This window comes from Pongo abelii, chromosome 5 (genome assembly GCF_028885655.2).
Source record: "Pongo abelii isolate AG06213 chromosome 5, NHGRI_mPonAbe1-v2.0_pri, whole genome shotgun sequence".
In the NCBI taxonomy this organism is placed as follows: Eukaryota; Metazoa; Chordata; class Mammalia; order Primates; family Hominidae; genus Pongo; species Pongo abelii.
This window is the reverse complement of record NC_071990.2, coordinates 35538164-35553484: the sequence shown is the minus strand read 5'-3', so window position 1 is coordinate 35553484 and position 15321 is coordinate 35538164. Positions and strand designations below refer to the sequence as shown.

At 46.9% G+C, this 15321-nt stretch overlaps 1 protein-coding gene across 5 annotated transcripts in view; it reads right to left on the bottom strand.

The window, feature by feature from the left end:
• ZNF76 (zinc finger protein 76) overlaps window positions 1–15321 on the bottom strand; it is a 35726-nt gene that overhangs the window by 5548 nt on the left and 14857 nt on the right. For 4 of the 5 annotated variants that reach the window (XM_024249159.3, XM_054558739.2, XM_024249158.3 and 1 more), the window contains exons 2-6: window positions 9107–9275; window positions 4198–4278; window positions 4007–4084; window positions 2562–2761; window positions 44–160 (exon numbers count right to left, since the gene is read on the bottom strand). In XM_024249159.3, coding sequence (XP_024104927.3) covers window positions 44–160; window positions 2562–2761; window positions 4007–4084; window positions 4198–4278; window positions 9107–9179 — 549 coding nt within the window. In that variant the 5' untranslated portion in view covers window positions 9180–9275. Of the gene's footprint in view, window positions 1–43; window positions 174–2561; window positions 2762–4006; window positions 4085–4197; window positions 4285–9106; window positions 9276–15321 lie in introns of those variants that run through there. The other variant, XM_054558738.2, reaches the window with a different exon arrangement.

Here is a 15321-nt window from a genome sequence, read left to right as displayed (position 1 = left end):
AGGGAAGACTGCAGAGCTGACGGCTGTCTGCCAGCAACCTTACCTTTAAGTGATGAGCGGTGGTGTAGAGACGCCCACAGCCCTTGTAGCCACAGCGGAATGCTCTGTCTCCAACTTGCTGCCCTTTTCCATTATGGGGAATCTGGCTGTCATGAAGAACCTGGGGGAAAAGTCTTGAGATCCCTATATGTATTCTCCCCAGTGAAGAAGGTGGGACACAGGGCCCTGCTGGCAGCTTAGGACCCAATAGGCAGGGTTAAACCTGTCAGGGGCCTCTGGGGCAGAAGAACATAACTAGACAGACACGGAACAGATGCTGGGGCATGCTACAGAAGAAACAGGGTGGGCATGGGGAGTCACCATCCATCTCTGATGGGATAAAGGGAGACCTACAGGTCATAGTGGCTGTGACGGCTATTGAAGAAAGGCTATCACATAGACAGCTAGGTAAGGTGAAAAGGGAGGTTGTCTGAATGGCCATGCTTGAACTGGACCAAGTGCCAGAAACCCTCCTTCTAAGCACACACACCTAGGAGCCTGCAACTCTCAAGACCTCCATCTTCTGATGGGAGGGGTCCCCTTCCTCCTGGCACGAAACTAGTGCTTAAAAAGTACATAAAAAAGGGGGCTTGCTGTGGAGATGAGCTCACCTAGGTTCATCTGATAGGACATGGGGCCCAGAGTGAGGTGGCCACGACCAGAAGCACCCAAGGGAGTGCTGCAGTTTCCACCAGAAATGTCAGCTCTAATGACATCACCCAGCTGACAAGTCCTCCCCTTTTGTCTCCTCTTCTGGGATACTGCTAAAGCCACCCATCTCATACCAGCCTCTGGATGCAGGGAGCCCTTATTGCTCTTCTGCTTTCCTGGGCAGGGTCCTGGTGGGACTGTCCCTTAGTCTTTCTTTCTAGAATGCTTCAGAATCACACTCTGGTCTTTCCAGGAGCTCCTGAAACTGAACTCTGCAAGTCACACTGAGCAGGGGACAGAGGGGTGAGGCCAAATTCATGGCAAGGTCTGTCTAGTTAGGCTCCAGCTCAGGGGCTCAAGCAGCTGAGAGTTTCACGGACACTTAAACAGTTTCTGGGTACAAGGTAGGGTCAGAGGTGGCCAGACCTGCTTGGCGAGCTAACCCACACAGGCCCTTGGATTTCATTCCATGTCTCACTAGCTCCTGGGGTAATCACGGGAATCGAGGGACATCAGGGATGGAAGTGACCTCTGAGATCATCTGGTCCCACCTCATCATATTAGGAATAAGCTGAGGTCTAGGAGAGGAGGGACTCACCCAAGTTTGGACTAGGTAGTGGTAGAGCAAGCATAGATCTCAGAGCTCATGATTTAAATAAAACCCACTTCTCTTTACATCAACATCGAGTCTCAAATTTGGTCTCTAAGATATACCTCAGGGAACCGGGGTGGAAGTGAACGTAGCCTGCTGTAAAGTTCTGTACCTTTTTTTTTTAGATAGGGTCTCCCTCTGTTGCCCAGGCTGGAGTGCAGTGGGACAATCTCAGCTCATTGCAATCACCACCCACCTCTGCTTCCCAGTAGCTGGGACCACAGGTGCGCACCACCATGCCCAGCTAATTTGTTTTTGTATTTTTTTGTAGAGATGAGGTTTCGCCATGTTGCCCAGACTGGTCTCAAACTCTTGGACTCAAGCGATCCACCTGCCTCAGCCTCCCAAAGTGCTGGGATTACAGGCGTGAGACTCTGCGCCCGGCCTGTGCTTCATTTTGAAAAGACATGAGGACTTCCTTTTTTCCTCCATCATTCAGTCACACTGGTTTCATTATAAATAAAAAACCTCCCCCATCTTCGAGTAAAACTGCTGGAAGGAAGGAACGTGCAGGAAGCCCTGGCACATCCAGCCTGAGGCTCTGCAGTCATTCCAGGAAGGGAACACCCTGGTTTGGAAAGCTCAGAGATGTCTGTACCCTTTTCCCCACAGGCAGGACCATGGTTTCGGCAGAAAGAACTTGGACTGACTGGTATTTGCAGAGCCAGGACCCTTTTCCTTTCCAGCTGAGCTACTGTGTGGGCCTCATAATCCAGGAAACCCAGCTGTTCTGTTGCACATGCCCTTGTCATAGCCCACTGAGGTTAATTTTCCAAATGACTCAGTGAGTCACAGAGAAGAAATAAATACATTACCTCAGTGGACTAGAAAGCTAACACAAGTCACTGGCAGGGCTTTCCCAGCTAGTGCAGAGGATTACTACAGCAGCCAAAGTGAAGCTGGGCCTAACTCCCCAGCATAAGGATGCCACTGTTTCTTATGGCAGCCTTCCCTCTGCAGAGACAGCGTAAACAAAAGTGAGCGTAAACAGCTGTCAGCGGCCAGGCCAGGCTGTGTTGCACGCCCTAGACAATGATGTGTGACAGGTGAGCTGGGGGAGCTGGGGTGGAGGGGCAAAGAGAATATCCCACATGGTGCCCAAGCACAGGGCTGCCCTTGTCCTCTTGAGAGGTGAAGTTCTGGCAGGGCCAAGAGGCAGTGCGCAGGCCAGGCCCCGTTGTCTAAGAGTGACAGACCGTGTCAGGCTCTGCGTGCTCACCTTGCTGGCATACTGCTCCAGGGCCACCACTGTGTCTGCACTGAAGCCCTCATCATCCTCTGCTGCCAGGTCCTCCAAGCCCACCTCTGTCTGTACGGCCAGGATGGTGCTGTCTGATGGCACAGCCACAGGGTGGTGAATGTAGGCAGTGGAGCCATCTTCCAGCTGGACGGCTTCCAGGGCGCTGGGGTCATAGCCTTCTGCAGGGAACACGCGGTTAGCCCTGATGCCACATAAGGGGAAGAGATACAGCTGGGACCCTAGCTTTAAGTTAATGAGAGATACATATACCAAGGAGGTTTTCAGCATCCAATTTCTCAAGGCCCTTCACTTTGTGATTCACTCTTGCTGGCCCTCCTTCTGCGGCTGTCTCACCTAAGGATGAGGTCTCCTATGGTACACTAAATGGGAACTCAAAAGCTCCTTGAGGACCTGAGACAGGCCCATCATCATTCTGGCTTAGATGACCACAATAGCCTCCTGACCAGTCGCTTCTCGCCCCCTCTAGCTCCCTCCAGGCAGCACAACATCCAGAGGGATCTTCACGGGACACAAATGTGACCATGTCACTTAACTGCCTAAACAGTTTAAATGCTTCCCACTGGTCTCAGGATAAAGACCAAAATCCTCACCCTGACACTCAAACCCAGAGTGCACCAGCCCTGTCTTTCTCTCTCCAGTTTCCTCCTGCTCATTCTGCCTTCACTCCCAGGGCTCTAGCTCCTAGCAGTTCCTGGAATATGCTGTTCTTTCTTCCCCCAAGCTCTAGGCCTGCACATGCTATTCCTTCTGCCTGAAGTACTGAACCCTCCCTGCCATCCCTCTTCCCCCAGCTAAGTCTACCTCATTCTTTACCTCTCAGCTCAAGCATCACTTCCTCAGAGAAGCCCTCCCTGAGCCTGATCTCTGTTTGTAATGATCAGTTCATCACTGATGGCTTGTTTCACTTCTGTTTCCCCCTCTAGACTCTAGGAGAGCGGGGACTGTGTCTGACTTTGTTCTCTCTTGTATACTGCACACCTAACAGAACTCCAGGCATGCAACAGTCACTCAAGAAACTACCTGTGGAAGGAATAAATTGTTATTCTTCAGCACCTTAGGAGCTTCATTCTAAAATATTAGTTTTTTTCCTGGTCTTGGATTATATCCTCAGGTCCTATTTAAAGCCCTAAGACTTTGTGGCTGTGCTGGAGCCAAGGCCACCATCAAAGTCCATGTGACTGATCTCCAAGGCTCACCTCCCAGTGGCAGACATAGCTGCTCCTGTGGTCTGCACCAGGGAAGGTGGGCAAGGCTGCTAATCCAGGTGAGCATGTGTGTACCGTGGAGACGACAGCTCCCATGTCTACACCCCAGTTGTGTGCCATCCCATCCTCCAGTCCTGCCACCCCATCCTCCAGTCCTGCCTCCCATCCTTCCCCCAGTTGTGATGATGGTGACCCTACCTCTGGGTGTGCGGTGTATGTAAGCCATGCTGCCATCTTCCAGCTGCACAGGCTGACCATCCTCAAAGGAGAGAGCTTCTGTAACAAGAGCAATGCTTGCCTTTCCCTGGAGCTCAGTGCCATGGAGGGGTCCCTTGGTGGGGGCTGTCAGGCTTCCCTCGACAAGGCATGGTGTGTTGGGGTGCCCTCACCTTTCTGTACTGTCACCTGGTGAATGTATGCGGTGGTCCCATCCTCGAGCTGGATCACCTGCCCTTCAAGAAGCTTCTCTCCTGTTAAGAGTGGAAATGGAGAGAAATGGGCCAGGACCAGAAGAGGGCTAAGAAACACCTGCCTGTTTTTAGCTGAGGCTTATTTGAGTCTCTAGGCATGAGCCTGCAGGTCTAAGCATGAGTAACATTTTCCTTGTTCCCTTGCTCTGTCTCCCTGGGCCTGGGCCTTGAGACACTAAGGGTGAAGACACTTGCCTTGCCAGAAACCATCACATCCCAACAGATTCCCTTCCAGTTACTGACAGGAGGAATAACTTCACTTATTATTCTATCCATGCCCAGCCAAGTGGAAACTTCCAACCTAATAGTAAGTTGCTGAGACTTGAACTAATGGCCCTTAAACCTGGATGCGCCCCAATGGGTCAAAATTCAGATATAGCTCAAACTAACAAAATCAAAACATATCCCCTCATCCCTCACTACGACAGTGTGCTAAGACCAGGAGCCCCTGTGAAGGCAGGCTATATAGCTTAATGGTTAAAAACAATAGACTCTGGAACCAGGCCAGGCCTCCAGAGTTTGAATTCCAGCTCTACCTCTTAACAGCTGTGTGACCTTGGACAGCTTATTTAACTAACCTCTGTGCCTCAGTTTCCTTTTCTTAAAATGGGGATTGAAAACTGTGTCTCTTATAGGGTTGCTGTTAGGGTTAAATGAGTTAACAAATATAAAAGACTGGGAAGAGTGCCAGGTATATATGGTCAGCCCTCAATAAATCCTAGTTTTTATTATAAGCCCAATATGCATTTTAGAAGAAATGGAAAGTAAAGCAATAGAGAACTATGTGAGCACAACTATTATGCTATTATGTGTCCATGAAGGTCTTATTCCACTACCACTGTTGAGTAATGATTCCTTCATTGACCTCTCATATTTTCATTTCAATTTTCTAGTAAAAAATTAGATCACCTAAGGCAACAAAACAAGCAGCAAAAAAATTAACAAGACTCCAGATTTCCTAAGATATTACTCTTCTTTTACCTTACTGGAAAGCACTTCTAATAAGGCTCTTGAAATTAGAACTAGACGACCCTTCCCTTGTGTCCAGTGAGTCTGACAGAGGGGGAAGGAAGAAGAGAAATGAAAAAGGAAAGAAAGGGAGATTGAAGAGTTAATGACGGTCAGATTCGGTGGCTCATGCCTATAATTCCAACACTTTGGAAGGCCAAGGCGGGTGGATCGCTTGAGCTCAGGAGTTTGAGACCAGCCTGAGCTATGTGACAAAACCCAGTCTCTACAAAAAACACAAAAATTAACTGGGTGCAGTGGTGCATGCCTGTGGTCCCAGTTACTCGGGAGGCTGAGGTAGGAGGATTGCTTGAGCCCAGGAGGCAGAGGTTGCAGTGAGCTGTGATTATGCCACTGCAGTCCAGCCTGGGTGACAGAGTAAGACCCTGTCTGAAAAAAAAAATAAATAAATAAATAAAAAGGCTGGGCATGGTGGCTTACATCTGTAATCCCAGCACTTTGGGAGGCCAAGGCGAGCAGATCACCTGAGGTCAGGAGTTTGAGACCAGCTTAACCAACATGTTGAAACCCTGTCTCTACTAAAAATACAAAAAAATTAGCTGGGTGCGGTGGCAGGTGCCTGTTGTCCCAGCTACTCGGGAGGCTGAGGCAGGAGAATCACTTGAACTCAGGAGGCAGAGGTTGCAGTGACCTGAGATTGTACCACTGCACTCTAGCCTGGGTGACAGAGTGAGGTCCTGTCTCAAAAAGAAAAAAAAAAAAAGTTAGGCTGGGTGTGGTGGCTCACACCTATAATCCCAGCACTTTGGGAGGCTGAGGCAGGCGGATAACCTGAGGTCGGGAGTTCGAGACCAGTCTAGCCAACATCATGAAACTGTGTCTCTACTAAAAATACAAAAAAATTAACCAGGTGTGATGGCACATGCCTATAGTCCCAGCTACTCGGGAGGCTGAGGCAGGAGAATCACTTGAACCCGGGAGGTGAAGGTTGCAGTGAGCCGAGATCACGCCACTGCACTCCAGCCTGGGCAACAGGGTGAAACTCCATCTCAAAAAAAAAGGAAGAAAAAAGAAAAAAAAAGTTAATGACAAGTGATTTGTCCTCTCCTTAGAAGACTGAGGTTTAGGAAACTGAGCGCTCAGGTGGGAAAGACAGTTACTTCCAGCCCAAGTCTCTGCTGACTTCTCCCCTTTAGAGGAATCCCCAAACTTGTTCCCAAACTGAGTCTTCTTGGGGTCAGTAACTAACAGTCCTACAACTAACCAAAGGCAGGTAAGGTGGAGATAAAGGTAAGAAATAGGAAAGGCAGCTGAGATGGGGGGAAGAGGAACCCATTTTCTTCCCTCCCACCCACAGAGCAGTAGGCTACCCTCATTTTAACAATTTATCTGTCCTGGTAAGGGCATCAGTACTTGGGGTTCTGAAAGCATCGGCAAGCTATGGCCAGCAGAGTGGGTACTGCTTCAAGGTAGAAAACAAAATGTTGAGAAGAGTTGTCTGAAGAAAAAACTTAGCCTACTATTTCCTCAAACAACCAGAGACTGCAATGGAGAGAGGCAGTGGGGAGAACAGCTGACTGACAAGGGCCTCGTATCCCCCATTACAGAGAGGTGACCACATGCCCCAGTTTGCCTGGAACAGTCCTAGTGCGTTTATTAATAGCACATTCTTCCACTTTTAAAATGCTGGGTTTGAATAATACATTTTATACTCATCCTAATTAAAGATAAGTCTCTTACAATTTTAGGGCTTCTGGTAGACAGAGACAAAAATGCCTCAGTCAAAAGCTTCAGAGGAGAAGTCAGAGAAGCCTTTCAGTGTGTTCTGGTCTCTGAAGGAGAGCTCTACCCTGAGCAGAGGGAAAATCTGTTGTGAGTGAGTGTGTGTTTGCACATGTGTGTGTGTAAGTGCACACTGCAACACTACAGAGTGGGCAGAGAACAGCCAGGAAGACTGACACGATAAAGAAATACGTAAGAAGGATAGCTATAAGGAAAGAGTGGCTCTCTCAGGTCAGGTGTGGTCACTTGCTTTTTATTCATTCATTTGACCATTAATTCTCAGTGGAAGACTGAGGCACGGGAACTAACTGGGTCCAAGGAGTAAACACAATCTTAGCTAGAGTTCTAAGTTCTTCCATCCCACAGAGACTGCACTGGAGGGCCAAGACCTGGAGTGGGAAGTCTGCAAACAGAGAGTTTCAGGCTTCAAAAGTATTCTAGAGAAGTTGCACTCTCAAGAAGATGAAGCCAACAAGAACCCACATGTCACAGACAGCTCTTGACAAGAAACTTTTCCAGAAGGAACCCCCACACACTGTCATATGGAAAGTGCTTACTGATGAGATTAAGGGGCCTCCTTAGTCATCATCAGGAAACAGACAACTTAAAATGAAATCAATAAACAACTTATCTGTAAACTTAAGAGCAGAAATATATTCTGAGAGTGTGTTGAAATAAAGGAGGGCAATGTTGCAATGACAGTGCTTCATGAGGACAGTGACAATCATGGAGTCCAGAAAACACCAAATGAAGAGTAGGAACAAGGCAGTATTTGCCTTGTTCAAGGGGCTGTCCAAGGAAGACACGAATGCTATCTGGCTGCCTGAGAACACTGGCAAGAAAGGAAGAGTGTCCCTGGCCTGCAGGCCTTGCCCTAAACACTTTATTCTGACTCCACACCTACCTTGATTTTAAGTACCTTCAGTGTGAGGGCAGAATTGCCAGATAAAATACAGGATGCCCAGGTAAATCTGAATTTCAGATAAACAATACTTTTTTTTTTTTTTAGAACTTATTATTATTATTTTAGCATTTTATAGTATTTAACACCCCCTACTTTTTTTTTAGATGGGGTCTTGCTGTTGTCTAGGCTGACCTCAAACTTCTGGCCTCAAGAGATCCTCCCATCTGAACCTCCCAAGTAGCTGAGACTACAGGTGCATGCCACCAAGCCCAGCTTAATCCCACGTTTATATATGTCTATCCCTTATAAGGGGTATATGTATGTCCCTAGTATGTAGTATACATACGCCCCTACAACATTTGGGACGTATGTATCCTACAAGAGTATTCATTGTTACATCCAATTCAAATTTAACTATGTGCCCTGTATTTTTAATTCTGGCATCCCCTAGTGGGGATTAGGGCATGAGATCTCTGCTTGGGTGTTCCTCTCTGAATCACGAAGAGTATCTTTTTTTTTTTTTTTTTTTTTTAGAGATGGGATCTTGCTCTGTCATCCAGGCTGGTGTGCAGTGGTGCAGTGATAGTGGTAGTTCACCGAACCCTCAAACTCCTGGGTTTCAGTGATCCTTCTGTCTCAGCCTCCTGAATAGCTGGGACTAAAGGTGCATGCCGCTGCACCCAGATTATTATTTTTATTATTTTTTTTAGAGACAGAGTCTTGCTATGTTGCCCAGGCTGGTCTCCAACTCCTGGCCTCAAGTGATCTTTCCATCTCACTTGATGGAAATTCAAGTATATTACTTGAATTAAGATGATAAACTTCTTCTAGAAAGCACTAAAAAACTGTGACAGGGGATATCTGAAAAGCAGGGAGTCATAACTAACACTGTGTTCATTCCAGAAATATTTATGAACTGCTTATTACATATTAGGAATTCTGTCTTTGAGAGGTATTGGTTCCTATGACTGGGATTGTCTGACTTGTAGCATTTTATTTTAGAGTTCCCTTTTCATCAAGCACCATAGGAGATTCTAATGCAGAGCAAATTGTGGTGGTGGGCAAGGGTAAGCAGGCGGGAGGGCAAAGTGATGGTGGGACTCTTAGAAACGGACACTCCTTTCCAGAGGCTGAGGGACAGGGCAGGATCCTGAGGTCCCCAGAAATACTCACCTTTGACAGCTTGCTGGACGTAGGCTGTTGTCCCATCACTAAGGGTCACCGTCTGCAGCCCCAAGCTCTCCATGGCAAACTGCTGCTCGTGCACTCAGACATGAAGTTGGCTTCTGGCCAGCACCAAGAGCCACAGCTGAGGTCAGAGATTTCCTTCTGGGTCACAAATCTAAGAAAATGAACAGTATCACATTATGAGTTAACCAGCTTTCTCCTATCGCAAAGACACTCAGGGAAGGAGTTAATGAGGCTAGCCAGCCAAGAAGAAAAAAGATGAATTCTTCAAAGTAGTGAACTATATTGGTTTTTATGAAAAGGGCTCAAAATACACATTATCTAAGAATTCTAAAAGTTAAGCATAGAAGAGAAGCATGCCAATCAAACTGGTCATAAAGTAAGAAATCACTGATCGAAACCCATTTCTAAACTTTCTCCCCTTAGGAAGGAGCCCTGCTGAAGACAGGCAGTTAACCCCATTGCTGATGGTTCTCTCTGCCTACTCCAACATCTCTCCTGTGCTCGGACCCATCTATCCACTGGGCTTGTTAACCATCCTCAGGGAACATCCCACATCTACCACACTTGGAATAAGTCCTCAACAGAACTCACAATGTGTCCCAACCTTCCAGAACTATTGTACTTCCAGTATCCCCTATCCCAGGGGTGGTACCGCCTTCCACCCAGAACTGGCGGGGGTGGGGGGGGATCATGCTTGAGTCCTCCTTTTCCCTTAAAAGTCCAGGTATTTATTTCAGGCACGTATCACCTTTCACCTCCCAACAACTATAAGGAGCCTTCTAACTTATGTCCTCAGATAAACTTTTGTCTGTTTCCAATTCATTTTCTTTTCTTTCCTTTTTTAGAGACAAAGTATCACTGTCGCCCAGGCTGGAGTGCAGTGGCTCCATGACAGTTCACTGTAACCTCGAACTCCTGGGCTCAAGTGATCCTCCTGCCTCAGCCTCTTCCAACTCATGTTCTAGCATTCATGCTTATGCTGTCAGGGTGAATTTAAAAAAAAAAGCTCTCTTCCCACTATCTTGGAGCCTGTAGAGGCCTGCTGAGAACAGGACTTCTAAAAGGCAAATATGGGCGGGGTGTAGTGACTCATGCCTGTAATCCCAGTGCTTTGGGAGGCTGAGGTAGGAGGATTATTTGAGGCTAGGAGTTCAAGACCAATGTGGGCAACACAGCAAGACATTGTCTCTACAAAAAAAAAAAAAAAAATTAGCCAGGTGTAGTGGCACATGCCTGCAATCCTAGCTACACAAGAGGCTGAGGTGGGAGCACTGCCTGACCCCAGGAGTTTGAAGCTGCAGTGAGCTATGATCGTACCACTGAATTCCAGCCTGGGTGATAGAGACTCTGTCTCAAAAATAATAATAAGATAAATACAATACATTTGGAAGGCTGTAGTCCAAGGCCATTTTTTGCTAGCTGTAAGTGAGGCCTCCAGAACCAAAGCGAGGACACAGCTCTTATTAAAATTGAAGGTACTGGCCAAGTGCGGTAGCTCACAACTGTAATCCCAGAACTTTGGGAGGCCAAGGATGGTGGATCACGAGGTCAGGAGATTGAGACCATCCTGGCTAACATGGTGAAAACCCGTCTCTACTAAAAATACAAAAAATTAGCCGGGCGTGGTGGTAGGCACCTGTAGTCCCAGCTACTCGGGAGGCTGAGGCAGGAGAATGGCATGAACCTGGGAGGCGGAGCTTGCAATGAGCCAAGATTGTGCCACTGCACTCCAGCCTGGGCGACAGAGCGAGACTCCATCTCAAAAAAAAAAAAAAAAATTGAAGGTATTTATGCTCGAAATGAAACTGAATTCTATTTAGGCAAGAGATGTACTTACATGTATAAAGCAAAGAACAACACACTGACTGCTGGCAGCAAACTGAAGAAAACCAGCATAATCTGGGGAAAGGTAAACTCAGGCCCATGGAAACAGTGGCATGGTTTGTGCTAAATTCCCAAGCAATCTTGCTAAGGCTATTGAACACCATCTGTATGATGCTGTGCCCCTCAAGGACTTAAGCTAATGAAAAGTAAATAAATAAAAGTGGATTTATAAGAAAAAAAGAGTATAAATCTAAAAATACCATTTCCTTGACTAAAACCCTTCCATAGTTTCCTACAGCTCTTACAGTCCACCTTGCAGACAAGGCTGGGTTCTGTTATAAACTCCCACGGCCTAGGTACCACCTTTTCCTAGCACTCACACCTCTGGGCTCAACCTACTTCAGTACTTACCACTATCTGTTTAATGTCTGTTGCCTACACAAGGCTTTGGGCTCTAGTCTGGTTTCTGCGTCACAGTGGTTTCTCCAGCACCTCATTCTGTGGGCTCTCCACAAGTCCTGTGACTCTCTGGGTCCCTCATGTGCAAGGTGGGAAGCACTGAAGCTTCCTGCTGGCAGGACATCTTCTGTACCCACTGTGGTGTGCAGCCTGCTCTAGCAGTGGGCCCCAACACTTGTGAAGCCTGCAGGAAGCCCACAGCCTCTAAACTCAGTGCAGTCGTGAAGACTCTCTTTGACACCCATTCTCAAAAGTCTCCTGGACTTGGAATCTGGATTGCCTACTGGATTCTCACGACTTACCAACTGACATCCTCGACTGGTGCTACCCAAACTGTTTTCATGTCAGAGGACCTAGAGAGACAGATATTTGTACATTGCATTGCAGATGCTGCTGCTTAAAGTCAGAAGTTCACATTGCAGATGTCACTGCTTGAAGCCAGAAGCGACCAACTGGGGCTTTGACAGCCCTGAGGGGTGAGCAGATCAATATCTTGGCAAAACTATAGACTATCCGGGAGTTCGAGACCAGCCTGACCAACATGGAGAAGCCCCATCTCTACTAAAAATACAAAATTAGCTGGGCGTGGTGGCACATGCCTGTAATCCCAGCTACTTGGGAGGCTGAGGCAGGAGAATCGCTTGAACCTGGGAGGCAGAGGTTGCGGTGAGCCAAGATCGTGTCATTGCACTCCAGCCTGGGCAACAACAGCGAAACTCCATCTCAAAAAAAAAAAGAAAAAAACAAAACAAAAACCGGCTGGGCGCGGTGGCTTACACCTGTAATTCCAGCACTTTGAGAGGTTGAGGCAGGCAGATCACGAGGTCAGGAGATCAAGACCATCCTGGCTAACAGGGTGAAACCCCGTCTCTACTAAAAATACAAAAAATTAGCCAGGCGTGGTGGAGGGTGCCTGTAGTTCCAGCTACTCGGGAGGCTAAGGCAGGAGAATGGCGTAAACCTGGGAGGCAGAGCTTGCAGTGAGCCGAGATTGCACCACTGCACTCCAGCCTGGGCGACAGAGTGAGACTCCGTCTCAAAAACAAACAAAAAACCCAAAAAAACCTATAGGCCATCTGCGACACACTGATTGGAATGCTCTACCCCAGGCTTGGCATCTCAACTAGAATTATTCATTCATTCTGTCCGTAAACATTTACTAAATGGGCTAAGGTGCAAGGGCAGCAATACTACAAAAAAAAAAAAAAAAAAACAAAAATTAGCCTAACTACCTGGGAGGCTGAGGCAGGAGAATTGCTTGGACCCAGGAGGAAGAGGTTGCAGTGAGCCAAAATTGCATCACTGCACTCTAGCCTGGGCAACAACAGCAAAACTCTGTCTCAAAAAAAAAACAAAAACAAAAAAACCCATAAATAGATAAATAAATAAAAATAAAAACAAAGCAGATATAGGTTGAAAAGGGATTGCGAAATACCCTCAGACTCCCTGGGCCCTGTGGCTCCTGCAGCTCACCTTTGTCAAATACTCACATGGTTTAACTGAGCACAACTGCACTCCACTGGGACTTTCTAAGGAAAATCAGTGGTGTGGTTAAGAGCACAGGCTCTGAAGTCAGAGGTCTGGGTTTTAATCCAGGCTGAACTTCTGTGTAGCCTTGGGCAGGTAAATGAGCCTCTCTGAGCCTCAGATGTCACTTCTGAAAAAATGGGGATAATAGTGGCATTTGCTTCACAGCCTGCTGTAAAAGGGATTAAATGAGGGCACATATGCCTGTACTCTAGAAATACCAGCTATCAGGAGGAGGGGAAGGAAGAGCAACCTAAAGGGAAATGCTTTTGAAGCAATACGAATTCCTAAAACAGCTAGGACTAGTGGCAACCACTCTGGACTAGAAGTCTATAGAATTGGCTTCTAATCTCGATTCTATCTCTATATCTGCCTCCTTATCTGTAAAATGAAATGCTGGCCCAAATTACCCTAAGATCCTTTCTACTGCTCATGCTAATATTTATTTTTATCACATATAAATGTGATTAATATATACCAGCCACTTTTTAAAGCATCTTACCTATATTAACTCTTAATCTTAAAAATAACTGATGAGGAAGTAGGTATATTATACCCATTTTACAGATGAGGCAACTGAGGCTTAGAGGTATAGTACCTTGTCCAAGGTTCCAACACTACTATGTGTTGAAGCCAGGATTCAAAGCCAGGCTGGCTGGCCCCAGAGCCCATACTTCTCAATATCTGGCACACTTCTTCCTTCTGCTAATTCACTGTGACCGGCACACTGTCAGCACTCAAAACACCTGAATATGGGTTAACTTCCATCTCACCCACTGTAACTTAAACCCAGTCCTTCTTGGCCTACCCGCAATGGAAAAAGGGAATAGCTGGTAGCCACACTTCCCAAAATAACCCTTCTTAGACTCAAAGAAAACAAATTTCCACTCCTTTTCATGTTCTCGCGTCCAGGCTAAATAACCTCAACTCATTCACGTTTCCTTCCTAAGTCTCATAATACAAACCTTTAAAAGAGGCTACTGTTGTTCCCTGACCTTTCCCAATTTCTGAAGCTGCCTTCCAAAAGAGCCTGACTGCAGAGGGTGAGGAGGAAGCTTTGTGGCTGCCAGGCATCTACCAGTGCCCTGACTGCCATTTTTCTCCCTGTACTTTCTTTCAATGATGGTTTACTCTGAATCCTCCCATGCTGGCACTGAACCAACAACAATGACATGGGCAGAGCCAAAGAAAGGCTTGTTACTGCTTCAGGATGGCTATGTGTGAGTTCTGCCTGCACTTGACGGTTCAGACTCATTACTCCTGCAGCCCTCTGAGACAGGGCAGAGGGGCAGTGAGGGTGGCTGCTCTGTTTTCTCCTTGTAGGGTATAAGGTTTACTAGCTCTGCAATGACCTGAGCTGGGTATAGGGGAGAGACAGACTGGGAGAGGGGAAGGTGAGAAAAGAGTGAAGACAGAAGGGCGCACTCTTGACTTTCCCAGAACTAGGAGCAAATCCAGTTCTGTTTGCTGCATTTTTTTTTTTTTTTTTTTTTTTGAGATGGAGTGTTGTTCTCACGCCCACACTGGAGTGCAATGGCGCGATCTCGGCTCACTGCAACCTCCGCCTCCTGGGTTCAAGTGATTCTCCTGCCTCAGCCTCCTGAGCAGCTGGGATTACAGGCATGCACCACCACGCCTGGCTAATTGTTTTGTATTTTTAGTAGAGACGGGGTTTCACCATGTTGGTCAGGCTGGTCTCGAACTCCTGACCTCTTGATCCGCCCACGTTGGCCTCCCAAAATGCTGGGATTACAGGCGTGAGCCACTGCACCTGGCCTGCTGCACTTTTAAATAAACTTAACCCATTACTGGTCTCGATGCAGGAAAACAACCCTTCACCTTTGCAATATATCGATGTGTTTCTTAATGTTAAAACATAAATTGTGATTATTGAAGAGAGATAACATTTAGAAAAACCTTTTATTTATTTAGAGACAGGATCCATTTTGTTGCCCAGGCTGGCATGCAGTGATCATAGCTCCTGTAAACTCAACCTCCTGGGCTCAAGCGATCCTCCTGCCTTAGCCTCCTGAGTGGCTGGGACTATAGGTGTGTGCCACTACTCTCAACTTTTTAGATACTTTGGATCTTTAGGTCTCTCCATGAATCAAGATGTGCTTAAACTGCCTCCTCAAAGGGGAAAAATAAGGGATGTGAAAGATACGAAACTAAAGAGTAGCCATGGTTTTTGTGTTTCTCCACTTTATCATGGTTGAGACCTACTGTGCTCCACACGCAAGCTGGGCTGTGCTGACTACAGGCACCTGTTCGCTATTCTATTGTCTTCTGCCAACCAGAACTCTGGACAGTTGGAACAAGGCTTTCTGTACCCTGCCTCAGCCAGCCCAGAGGGCAACTGTATTTATAAGCAAAAAAAAGAAAACAAC